General features: G+C 38.1%; 1 protein-coding gene across 2 annotated transcripts; it reads left to right on the top strand.

Moving 5' to 3' along the window:
• The first annotated feature begins 7,074 nt into the window (after positions 1–7,074).
• RBP4 (retinol binding protein 4) lies at positions 7,075–13,278 on the top strand. 2 transcript variants are annotated; one of them, XM_085065223.1, is made up of 6 exons: positions 7,075–7,219; positions 7,381–7,516; positions 8,163–8,299; positions 8,444–8,550; positions 9,933–10,145; positions 13,078–13,278. In XM_085065223.1, exons 2-6 carry the CDS (start codon positions 7,388–7,390, stop codon positions 13,089–13,091), a joined length of 600 nt encoding a protein of 199 aa, XP_084921349.1. In that variant the 5' UTR covers positions 7,075–7,219; positions 7,381–7,387; the 3' UTR covers positions 13,092–13,278. The 2 variants fall into 2 exon arrangements, with proteins under 2 accessions (XP_084921349.1, XP_084921348.1); XM_085065222.1 differs by having other exon boundaries at positions 7,104–7,256.
• The last annotated feature ends 64 nt before the right edge of the window (positions 13,279–13,342 follow it).

Below are 13,342 nucleotides of genomic sequence, written 5' to 3'. Positions count from 1 at the left end.
TTTAAAGTTTCCTACCATTAGAAGTTCAGCGTTACACACACGAATGGAAAAGGAGTAATGGAAAGTGTGTTGAATTTGAGGAGCAAACACTCCAAGGCTACATGAGTGAGAAGGCTGAATTTAAGTGCCAATGATGACAGTAAATGATCTCTGTTCATTGAAAGAGATCTAAATTTCAGCACAGTAGGAGGGCTGCAATACAATTAATCTTACTTCCGTTTGTGGCATCAACATGGATCAGAAGCAAGGAGAGGTTCCTAGTGTAAGAAAAAGAAAACATATACCCTTTGGCTACTCCTTATTTGCAAAGACTAATTGCCAAAATACAACATTATCTGTCTGCCAGAAGCCACAGTCTGTCAACATTTGTTTCCATCAACACATCTAAAAGAATCAAAATTGGCAACTGACACACATACTCTCAAGCATGAAGAACAGGTCACTGATTGATGTGCAATGGCACCTAACATTAGTTTTCCCTCTGACCCTGATATGAAACACTGTGTATGGCACTAACTTTTGCCAGACTGCAGATGCTCTACAGATTTTAAAATGCATGTATGTATATATATAACCAGCACGTTGCAAACACATTTTGGCCTGGCTCCTTTTCTCTGACTGGGTTGCTGCCCCCAGCAGCCTGGGGGACAGGCCCCTCCCTGGTGGGTGTGTGAGTTTGCAGCATCTTCTTGACAGGTGACCTGGTGATAGGAGCTAGTGGCAGTGCAGCAGGGTGTTCTCACCATTGTACACACACACACTTTACAAGAAAACAGCAGAAAAAAGGCATATATATCTTAGTCTCTTAGTAGTGTCGTTATTTGATCAATCCAGATAAAAGCAGTAGAGACTTGAAAATAATTTTATATGTAATTGCACATAGAGTTAAATTATTTCTCGTCATCTTCTCAATTTCTAGCTCATTACTTTTCATGCTGTGTTTTAAAAGCAGAGGATGTTGAAGAGCTTAAATGAAATAATGTGAGGAAATAGTAATATTTTTTTGCATTATGTGTTCAGTCATATTTTTACTGACTTTGGAACATTCCACATAGTAGTTTCTTTCAAGTAGAAGGGACCTCTGGAGGATCTGTCTCATGCCCAGCTAAAACATTATAGAAAATGAACTTCTATGGAAGATTTACACATTCATCTTTATCACATGTGAGAAATCAGTTTTACAAACATCAACTCTTTATATTGTGATCACATTAACTCATTGAAATAGAGTGGCATGTCACATTCTGGAAAGAGAGTAAGTGAAGACAGGAATCCTGACCAAGTGATACCATTTTCTTTGGGGGCAGGGAGGTTAGTGGGTTTATATTTTTGTTAACTAACAATTTTACTATCATTTTGTTATCATTTTTTCTATGTGCAAGTTCACTTGCAATGCTTCTCTTGCTTTCACCAAATCTCCCTCATGCTCATCTGTTTTTACAAAGGATAAATTACTATTTCTACTTTGAGATAAAAAATCAAGATAATTTTTTAGTTAGGCACTACCAAAAAGTGATACATTTGCATTGTAATAAAATATTTCAGATGTAGCTGGGTTGTCCCATAATCATTCTTATCTCATAAAGCAATTCTTATTGTATTTTCCTTAATTTAGATTCACTCTTAAAATTGCACTCTTGTGCTGTAAATTGTGAAAGGACATGGAAAGAAGTATCAAAAACCAACAGAAGTTCTTTTTGAAATGTTGTAATGAATTTCAAAGTTTCTCTGATGGAATACGGCATTTATTCTCTGTTCTATCTCCTTTACTCTCCTTTTTCTCCACAGTATTGAACATTCCATCTCTATTAAAGCTAATTCATGTTTGTATCTAAACTTAATTTAATTCCAGAGACTCCAAGAAATATGTATGCTTTGTAATTTTAATACTTATGATGTCATTTGCCTTTGACGTCCATAGTACCTACAGAAATCAAACTATTTATGGAGTAGTTCTTGGTAGTGGACCATTCCTGAGCCCTTGTGATACATGGAAACTCCTAAGAAGGATAACTGACAGACATGGTTATTTAAATAGATCCAAGCAGCACGTAAATGTCAAAGGCATTTATAAGGTTTCCCAGTTCAGCTCAGTGTTTGCACCTGAATGTCTCTGCCCATTCTGATAGCAGTTATTGTGGTTTAGTCTGTTAAGATTTTCTGAAAAAACACAGAACAAATGTGCTTATTTCAATTGCATGGCTCTTGATATGGATAATATTGTGGTCACTGTCTGGACATTGGAGATTCGTATGTATAATCCAATAAATTATTGTTCAGATTTTATTTTTCTTCTTCCTAAATGGTTAGGTTGTGAGAATGGATTTTGTAGGTTTTTACAACAGGTACTGTGTGACCCTAACATAGCCAGGTTTTGGCACTGAAATGTTTTGGTGTCACTGTCCTAGTATCTTCTGGGAACCCTTGTAAACATCCTTAACTTCATATTTCTTTTACAATAATTCGCTATCCCTTTCATTTAAAAAGTAATCTTAAAAACATAATCACTGAAGATAGTAAATTAACAGCTTTTTTTCCACATGGCTGCAAATTTTTATGTTCTCTCAAAACTACCAATCTTTAGCTCTGAGGGATCATGCAATTAGTAATCAACAGAGGTTACAGACTCTAGGGGAGATTTCCTGAAGTAAATGGCTGGCCTGGTGTGAAGGGGTTAACCTGTTAACCTGGGTTGCCAGATACACTGGAGCTTTGACCAAAAACATGGATTTCTTTATAGCTTGGCATGAATTTTAGTATGAAGGCTAAGGCAAAAGGCAGCAGCTTTTTCATCTCAGCCATTCTCACATTTACTCCCTGGGAATCTTAGGTTACCTGACAATTTTTTTTACTGAGAATGTTACTCAGCACTGCTGAGAAGGGTCTGACTCTGCCTTCCTCAGCAGTTATGATTTAGTGCTCTTCTCACCTGGCAGGCCAGCCTGTTGGAGAACTTTACATCTTTGTTTAAAATTGTTTCAATTTTAGTAATATTTCCAGAACAAATTTCAATTCAGAACCACAACCCTCAGAAAGACTTGCTAAAGAAAATAAGGGTACCATTTTAAACTAGTTTTTTTAGTAAATACTGTTTATAAAGATCTCAGTGTAAATTTACTCCCTAAACAAAATGTCACGTCATTCAATTACAAAAACAGATAGTACACAGGCTGGCATGGAGCAAAGGCCAGTCTTTTCTATTCCATTCTGTCCTTGACCTCTGTACTTAGAGTGCCACCAAGGGGAGCAGTTGTGATGGTGACAGTGTACACAATTGTCCCTTACAAAGAACACTGAGCTTCTTGGCTCAGCTCATGCCATTTGTTGTTGATACAAGTCTGGTTTCACACGGCGGTGGCTCCACTTGCATCCACTGCTCTGTGCACACAGTGGTCACTCATTCACCTGCAAGATCAGCCTCTGAGAGTTTAATGGATACCCATGTTTGCGAATGGCATTCTATAAATAAATAATCATAAGAAGACAGCAAAAAGTCTTTCAATCTATGTGTAGCCTGGCTGGAAATGGATGCTCCATTTCCTATTAGCAGTTTTTCAGTCAACTTTCTCCTAAGACTTAGACTTACTCTTGTGAACTACAAATAAAATTTTAATTTTTTTAATATGTAAAGCTTAAAAGTTGCAGTGTTAAAATTGTTTAAATAGTAATTTGCCTCTTGTTTCTTCCTTTTTTAAAACCATAAATAAAGCTAAAATAATTCCTAAAATGAAAGTTTTTTCCAGCCACTTCCTTCTAGATTTTTTCCCTTGCTATACCTACTTGAAAATATTGCAGAATTTTCCACGCTATTAATGTAGAAAATAATCCAGTCACAGGATCACTGCCAGAAGTTAGCCCATTTTCTGTCCTCTTGGCAAAATTCAAAGGTAGAAGACCTTCTTTCCCTTTTATAAAATATAGTTCCAATAAATACATAGTGACCTTTTAAAAAAACCTCTATAATATTCATAATATGCTGCCAGCTTCAGGCATCAGAAATCATGTATGAAACTTATCAATATTTTAATAACTCTCTTAAATGTAATTGTCTGAGCTTTCCCAGAACCTAGAAATCCTTTGATACCATTGACTTGATCTATGCCTGTTCCTCTCAGAATCAATTGAAACCCTGGCCCAAATTCTGTTCCTTTCAGTTTGCATGAGTAGTACAAATCTTCAAGGTGAATATCTAGGTCTGGAGGAGTATCACTTGCTGACATAATTTCTCAACCAAACCCAGAGCCCAATCAATCCAAATGACGTTTAACTGAGGCAAAGTTTACATTGTTTATGAGTTTACACAGTTCTGCTGGCACTGCTGTATCTCTTACAACTGAGGAAGAATTCACCCTTGAGTTGCCATAGTGATGCTCATTTGCCAAAAACCTTCCTTTCCTCCTCTGACACACCTCAATCTACACGTAATCAGCAACAGATCAGCGGGTTTGCCTCAAAAGCTTATCCCACTGAACCAAGAAAGTGCTTTAGCTGTAACTCTGAAAGGACTTCATCAGTGTAAACTGTGTCTCAGGTAGGCAGTATTGGAGGTGCAGCTAAAGCAGAGAAGGCAGAAAGCCAAATTCCCAATGTAACCTTCCTGTTGTACTGACTCACCCAGCTTCTCTTCCACAGTCATCGATATCTGACTGGGAAATACTGGTGAGATTTCACCATAGCTGCACTACCACAAATTCCTAATGATAACAGGTCAAAAGAAGAGTTTTCTTTGGCATTGTCTAGAGTTTGTAGAGATCCCAGACTTGAGGACCTGAATGAGTTAGGAGTTATAATTACTAAGACTGTCAGGCACCTCCTCCAGATACGAGTTGCCAAATATTGCAGAGATCAGTGGAGGTACACAATTACAGAAATGCTGTGCCATGGCTTATACAAAACTACATGTTTCTGAATTAGTTTTATTGAAAGCATCAGATTAATTTAAGAAACTGTAATATCTCTTGCATGCATTTAGAACTGATCTTATTTAAACTCATTAACAGAAGTAAATTTTTGCTTCAGTGATGCCTGGTTTCATTTCCTTTCTGTAAATCTTCTTACAACAGCACTGTGTATAACAGGAACACTGAACTAGATTTTCAGAGGTGGTCAAATCTCAACAGGTTTTGTCTCACATGGATGAGTGCCTGTAGACTCCTTTGAAAACATCACAGAAAATTATGCTGTTGACAAAATGCTATAGGAATAGATTTGATCCTGCAAAAACCTCACTGGTAATATAATTCAGTATACAGATTTTTGAGCAGGACAAACTTAGGAGAAATTATAATATTTCAAAAATTGCAGAGAATAAAGAAATAATTGTTTTCTTTGGTATTAAATAAAGTAATAGATTCAAAGCTTATAAATTAAGCTATAATCCATCTTATTGCTATCAGTCATGCGAGACACTGAATGAAGAAAATACATGTTGATTTTGATCTTGTACATGTGATGAATTCATATATTGAGACTAGAGGGGGTTTTGTAAAAGTTGTATGAAAACTAATATATATTACTGGTATCACCATTGCCACAGACTGGAGCAAGATTCTAAAAGTCACCAGAAAAGTACAGGTTACTTTTTCTCTTCAGTCTCTGTAGGAATTAGCAAATTTGAAAATCTCAGCTTAAAAATGGAAATGTTGACTTAATGAAGCTACCACTGAAAGTTTCAGGACAATTAATATGCATACCTGCTTCTGGTTCCCTGTGTTAAATATGTTCTTTACTCCAAACAGAAGCTTAATATTCAACATAGTGGAATTTTTAGTGCCTGATGTTATCCAGGAAATCAAAGGCAGACACGGAACAGCCCTGAGCAACAGACGTTTGAGAAAGTGAGTAAAACATATTCACTGTGCAAAAAGGCTGCAACACAAAGCAGAAAAGGAAGATAAATAGATCAGACTGTTTGCATTATATATGAGAAGAGATTGTAAAGGATAGCAACAGTAAAATGTCTAATATTTTTATGAATGTGTGAAAGGAATAGTAAGTAAACTACTGGGAAAGTCCATGCTGAATAAATTGGTTGAAGCTGTACATTGGCTACTATTTGAAGTATTTTTTAATGCTACATCGGTATTTCCATATTTAATTTATATTTTTACTTGGTTGTTAAAGTAATGAACACAGGCCTTTCAAATAACAGGCTCCTGCCTTTATTCTTTAAAAAAACTGGGAGGTAAAAAAAGCAGGTGAATTAGTTCTCTTGGTAACAATCATTCCTATCCTGCTCTGGTTACATGCCTAGAAAATAATTAACAGATTTTCTCTAATGCTTCCTAAAGATGTTGAAACTAAAGAACAAATATTGACTGAGAGGCAGCAAAACTTGCCTGGATGGGAGAAAATAATGGTTTATATAACTGACAACAGTTTGACAAAAACAGAATAGAAATTATGGAATATCTGATTTAAAATTGATGTCAAAATGGCCAGATGTGGTGTGTACATTCATTTGGGTATTTGCAGGTCACACTGAAGTCCTGCTGCCTGCGGTCCTGCTACCACATGAAAGGGCTCTTTCATCTTCCAGAGGATCTGCAGACCCCCAGTTCCTGTTGCTGGGAGCCACACAGGAGATGATTTAGCCCCCAAGACAGCCTTTCAGAAGCGCGAGGGAATCAGTCATGAGGACCTGAAGAGGTTCTGGCATAACCAGACTTTCAGAAACATGAGCAGAAACTTGCAAGTATTATGTTTGCCACTGTTTATCAGGGTAAAAGAGGAAAGGAATTTGGGGAGGAGGTGGAGGAAACAAGTCTGCACCTTGTAACTGGGTTGACCATATTGAGTAAGATGGATTTTGGACTTTAGTGTGTAAAATCACAGAGGAGGTGGAGGCAGTTCACTCTCCCCCATGCAAAGGTGGGATGACTCTCATTCCATTTGCTCTCCCCACACATGTGCACACCCCTTCCCCCAGGTGTGAGCTCTGCTTTTGAGTTAGGAAAAGCAAAGAAAGGCATTTGTTCCTAGCGCCCGCTTGGCTGCAGATCAGGGTCAAAGACCACGTGAGCCCGTGAGTGTTACGCAAGAGGCTGTTATGAAGGGGCCCCAGCCTGCAGCACCCATCAACCCACCTCCCTGCTCCTCTCTCCAGTGCTGCCTTTGTGGCTCAGCAGGTTGCGAAAGCCCCAGGAGTACATAAAGCATTCCCTGTCTGGGCACCGCCACCACCATCAACGCTTGGGCTCTCCAGGAACCAGCACTGTCTGTAAGGGGCTCTGCTGCTGTGGGCTGGGGACAGCCAGGTGCCTTGCCTGCACATGCATCAGGGAAAACTGCCTGATGCCCTGGCAACCTGTCAGGGCAACCTTCCTCCCTTCACTTGTGTGACAAGAGCCTGTTTCTGATACTATTCTCTGTTTGCTGCAGGGACAGGATGGCCCACAGAGAGAGAGCTCTGCCCTGGCTGCTGCTGCTGTCACTGGCCTTGCTGGGCAGCAGCACTGCGGAGCGGGACTGCCGAGTAAGCAGCTTCAAAGTCAAGGAGAACTTCGACAAGACCAGGGTAAATCTTCTTTACTCTCCTGGATCTGTGATGTCTTGCATAGCTCCTTTTCCAGGCTACAAAATTTGGCATTCAGTAGCAGCAGTGTGTTCACATTTTCGCTCAGAGTCACAGACTGCACTACCGAGGAACAGCAGAAGGGTATGATGTTGTCCACACCTCCACAGATGCTGGATCCCGATGCATCTGGAAATGGAATACTGCAGAAATTGAGTTTTAGCAGACTGGTCTCAAACTGTAGGGTGTAAGCAAAAGGGGTGTATTGACTTGGTTGTTTCTAAGAAAGATTAATACTCTGATGTTTTCAGACACCATTGCAAGGAAAAAAAGAATACATAGGTATGTCAAGATCTGCTGATTGTTATCTTTTTTCCACTAAATTTTGTATTCCTTATACAGGACTACTGCAGATACAGATAAGATTACCAACAAAAAGTCAATATTTCTACAAATTATGATTTCACTAGGATGCATTGGAGGGTTTGTGCTGTTGAAACAGCTAGATTTGTTTCTTAGGTACATCATTTAGGCATGGCATCAAAAACCTGCATGCCCTTCCTGCTGTCACCTCCTCTGTTCTCTACTGTCTGGTTGTAATGTTTCCATTGTTCTAGGTCTAACTGCAGCCTTTCTTATTTCCTTGCAGTACAGTGGCACCTGGTATGCTATGGCAAAAAAAGATCCTGAGGGGTTATTTCTGCAGGACAATGTGGTAGCCCAGTTCACTGTAGATGAGAATGGACAAATGACTGCCACTGCAAAGGGCAGAGTCAGACTTTTCAAGTAAGCTGTTTTTTATTCTCCTCTCATTCCATTTCATGAACCTACTGCTCCAATCCGACCTGCTATCCCTGTGCTAGTCACACAGTCACACTGAACCTGTGCTGTCAGATTGGAATGTGGAATTTTCTTTGTCTCTGGCTACAGTAACTGGGACGTCTGTGCTGACATGATCGGCTCTTTCACTGACACAGAGGATCCTGCCAAGTTCAAGATGAAGTACTGGGGTGTCGCTTCTTTTCTGCAGAAAGGAAGTGAGTACTTAATTGTAGAAGATGTAGAACTACTTGGAAAACTAGTTAAGTTGTATGTCCATGCTGGGGAAGGAAAAAGTACTGTTGAATTTCTTAAACACACTTAAAAGACATAATAACTATCATACTGCAAGCCTTAATGTGAACAATGTAATCACTACTTTTTATATGGGACAGCTGGCTGGCTTTCTTTAAACAAGGGAAGACCTGGCCTTTGTATATCTAGGTATGTCTTTTGTTTGTTACCCAACAATATAATCGAAGGCCACTGTTTGGAAAGAAATGAAAAGCAAATGAAGTATTTTAAGACTTGTTTTAGTTCAGAACTCAGTTACTGCATGCTTCTGTTCTCTCTGAAACATAATGTCAGACCTCGCCAAGCGGGGAAGAGAATTTAGAAAATGTTATGTTGTTTGGTCTTGTGTCTGCATAGGTTGTGATTTATCTGTTTTAAGAAACAAATATGATCATATGTATATACAGACATACTCATATTTTTTATGTAATCTGTCACACCCTATGCAAAATTAGTTCCTTGAGCCAAGCAGAGATTCAGGTGCTTTGTAGCTCAAGACATTTCCTTGGATTGTTTCCAAGAGAAGCAGACAGAATTTGGAACTGACAGGAGCTCCATTCTGTCCAAAGACACAATTAAAAAGCATGCTTTGGATGCCAATTGGTCTTAAGCAGTTGCCAGTCCACTTGCAACATGCTGCTGAGTCGTGGGTGCTTCAGATTGCTGGCTGACCCTAAACTCTACCTTTCTAAAAAGTCCGGTGTCCCCCCACAGCAGAGAAGAGAACAGAGTACTGCCTTAACCAGTGCAGATGTACTGCAAGAGAAAATCCTTTGCTCCTGGAGAGGAAGGTGCAGATATGTCAAGTTTTATTGTAAACACCAAAACAGACATTTTGTTTGAAGAGGGTGTCTTCAAACACTTCTGTTAGAAAAGGGTGTCTGTGTGACCAGGTTTTTATCAGGTTACATAACTAAATAGTCAAGAAGTCTCTGAAGTTGTAACTGTGTTTTAAGAAGAGGGTTTATGACAAAACTTGTAGCAAATATGCTTCTAACACACATGTAAACTGCATGATAATCTTTTTCCTTAAAAATGCTGTCTAAGTAACATCCCTGGTAGGAAAATATTTGCAGGTTTGAGTCATCTGGAGCAGGCCTAGCATGTCCTTCTTTATTTTCTTTTTAAAAATAAACTTGGATTTAAATATTGGACACAGTAATAAATGAAAAGCCCATCTGTTATAATTTGTACTGATCTTCATCTTAGTATTTTCTTTACAGAGTTATGGCAGCAATCCTTTCTGATTTACTAGATTTCACTTGTGTCTCTAATACTTTTCCTTCTTTGTTATGGTTTCCTCCAGATGACGATCACTGGGTAGTGGACACAGATTATGATACATATGCTCTTCATTACTCCTGCCGCCAACTAAATGAAGATGGCACTTGTGCTGATAGCTATTCCTTTGTGTTCTCCCGGGACCCCAAGGGATTGCCTCCAGAAGCACAGAAAATTGTCAGACAAAGGCAGATAGACCTCTGTTTGGACAGAAAATACAGAGTTATCGTTCATAATGGTGAGAACTTTTTTTTTTTTGCGGAAGAATTTTACTTCAGGGTTTAATGACTAAAGCACTGGGATTCTCTTGCTCGTTAAACATCAAACGCATGAAGTCTTTTACTTAGTGGCTGTAACATTGTCTTTTGAAAACTGGAGCTTGTAGTATGTTATTTCCAGCTTTTACTTCCCTTATCTGAAGGAGAGCTAAGGTGTATAGCTTTTCATGCAACATATCAGATCAGCTGAAACAGTAATTAGAGGAAGTTGTAAAACAATTAAATCAATGTAGTGTGAGTAAACATGGTAGGGATAAACTTTGTAGTTACGGTAAAAAGTAATTGTGCAGCTTTGGTCAGATCTCTTTGCCTTTTTTCAAAAACTTATTTGATAAACTCTTCAAAAAGACCTTTAAGGAAAATCAGAAGTCTTGGACAGGATACCTTATAAAAGACTCTTTCTCACAAGTCCTCATGTCAACTGTTTCACAAAGGGTTGGGGAAGAGGGACATAGCCCTCATACTGAAAGCATGACCCTATGTTGAGTCATTTAGTCAGGCAGAGCTTACAACACAGGGAAGGATACAGATTAGCTCACTTATGCTCAAATGAGGCCAAATGGTAATGATCTAGAAGAAAACATAATATACTTACTGATAAAAACTATACCCAGAGTGGGGAATTGTAAAGAGTGAAGAAGAATCAGAATATTTAGAACAAATAAAATAGTAACACCTGTCCCTACTCCCTCCCCACCCCTCACATCCTGGAAGACACAATACCTATGAAAGGCTTGACTGGTGAATCAGCTGAATGGGAACTCCCAGTGTAATGATGTGGGCAAAAGAGTTAATGTGATTCTTGGATGCATAAACCAAGACTCACGTGAGATTATTGTGCTTGGCATAGGTCTGCTTGCTATGTCACATTTGATGACAACCATAACTGGAGTAAGTACTGAGAGTGAATTAGAACAGCAGAAAAATGATTAAAAGTTTGTAAAATGTGTCCTCTATTGAGTCTTCTATTCAAAGACCTTGATCTTTTCTCATTAGAAAGAGGTTAAAGGCTGACCTGAGCAAAGTGTGGGCTTGCCCACACAAGCAACAGGAATTAGATAGAAAAGGACTTGCAAACATAGAAATAATAAATTGAAATGGATGGAACTTTAAACTGGACACATTCAGAGAAGAAATAAACAGCCATTTGTTTAACTCCAAAGGTCCTTAACCTTTGGAACAGTTTACCAAGAGCTGTTGTATGTTCTTCATCACTGAAATCTGTAAATCAAGATTAAAGGCTTTTCTCAATGACATGTTAGAACAAACAGGGATTGACTGAAGGAACTTTTTTGTCTTATAAAGGAAGTCAGAACAGATGAGCAAAGTCAGCTGTGTGGCTCTACTACCTGCTCATCTGATCTATAAACATCTGATCTAGAGCAACATATTGCCATGTTGTAAAGTAGGTATGCTGATAACAGGGTGCCTTGAAGATCTTCAAAAGTAGGTGGTGTTTACAGTACTGATCAGTGACCTGGAAAAAGTGCCTAACAATGACAAAAAAAATTTGTCTTGAATGAGAATTTGGAGACAACAAAAGTCAGTTGAGACTTACAGCAGTCAAGAATAAGAGATATCATAAACGTAAATGGAAAAAAAAAGTATAAATTAAACTTAAAGCCAGCATTTTCCCCTTTATGTGAACAGGACCCTATTGTTTTTGTGATTCTGAATTCTCCAGCATCACTAAGCCAAAGTTCCTGCAAAGCAAGCACATTTGGGAGTGAGAGAATGGTTGTGAGCTAAACTGAAAAAAAAAATTCTTGAAAGCTTCATATCAGAAACTCTTAAAAATTTGCTTAATTGTGAAATGTGTGGATTGGAAGCCTTGCTACATTAGTTTTAGTTCTGCTATTAAGAGCTACAGAATTATTACGAAAACAAGCCAACTTCAATTGTCTGTACTGATGTGCATCCCATTGTTACTGTGGTAAAATTCTGACTGATGTTAGTAAATGCTGCAAGAATAGGCTGGTATGTGTTGCTAATTGTGCATACTCTGCATATGTCTTGAGACTAATTTTTTTCCCAGCATTTTTTCATTAATTTTTTAATTAATACTGCACTCAAATTAAGAGAGTGTGTGTGTGTGTGTGTGTCCCCTAAACTAATAGATGTACAAAACTTATCTTGATTTTTAAAAAATTTAAAATATCTGTACTGGCTGTTCAAGGCAAAAGAGAAATCTAGGAAATGAAAGGGTTTTTTCCTAATTTACACTGCAATTCTGATGGTAGCTCCTTTTCAAATATAGCTCAAGCTATGATATACTTTGTCTCTCAGAGTAATAGCTCAAGTTACTTTAAGCTATGTAATGTCAGTGTGGATATTAAGTGATAGTCCTTGTAAATACTATGCAGTGTCATGTCAGTTGAATTGAAAGCTGCATCTGCTGCTTGCATTTGCTAGAAGCAAAATTTGTGAAATACAGAGTGGTATATTCCTCCAGCTAATTTACTATTGCCATTAGAAGTTTTGGGGTCAGGAGATTCTTACTTTGTTGAAAGACATTCTTAAATTAAGTATTTTTAGGCAAAGAACTAGAAGCTTGTTAAAGTGTCAACTGAAGTTATAGCTTGTTAAGTATATCAGTGAAAGATACTCTTCTATCATTGATCTGACAATACCTTGTTTGCAAAAGTATTAAAATGCTTAGGAGACGTGTAAGAGATTGGATGAATTCCTGTTTTGTTCCGAGTTGAAAATTCCTGGGAAATACAAACTGCAGAGCAAGGTAACAGCATTATTATTACAAGTAGCAGACTGCTGGACTCAATAGCATCTTAAAGAAATTAGATATGGATGCATTTTAAATTTGGCAGGAGTTCGTGTATTTAAATTTTGTCTAGTGTGTTTGACAAACACAACTGTGGTTTTTGTGTGTTTCAGGATTTTGCGATTAAGGAGATCCAACCCTGGAAAGAAACCATGTAAGAGCACCATGGATGTAAAGTTAACACATTGATCATGTGTTCTCTGAAAAATGTTTAAAATGGCTTCATTTAGATTTTCAATATATTTATCTGAGCTGTGTAGCTCACCTTGTTAATAAACCAATGAAACATTTTAATAAACTTGGATTACAGGGGATGCTAATTGTTTGTTTGCAAATCTGTACATATGTAGACATAGGTTTCATTAGTAGCCTGTTATC

The sequence above is a fragment of the Lichenostomus cassidix genome, chromosome 6, assembly GCF_008360975.1.
Source record: "Lichenostomus cassidix isolate B80296 chromosome 6, HeHo_3.0, whole genome shotgun sequence".
Taxonomy (NCBI): domain Eukaryota; kingdom Metazoa; phylum Chordata; class Aves; order Passeriformes; family Meliphagidae; genus Lichenostomus; species Lichenostomus cassidix.
This window is presented reverse-complemented; position numbering and strand designations above follow the sequence as displayed.

Coding starts and splice junctions, on each gene's coding strand:
- RBP4 (XM_085065223.1), top strand. CDS start 7,388: ATGGCCCACAGAGAGAGAGCTCTGCCCTGGCTGCTGCTGCTGTCACTG. Junction 8,300..8,443: donor GGCAGAGTCAGACTTTTCAA/GTAAGCTGTTTT, acceptor CTCTGGCTACAG/TAACTGGGACGTCTGTGCTG. Junction 8,551..9,932: donor TTCTTTTCTGCAGAAAGGAA/GTGAGTACTTAA, acceptor GGTTTCCTCCAG/ATGACGATCACTGGGTAGTG.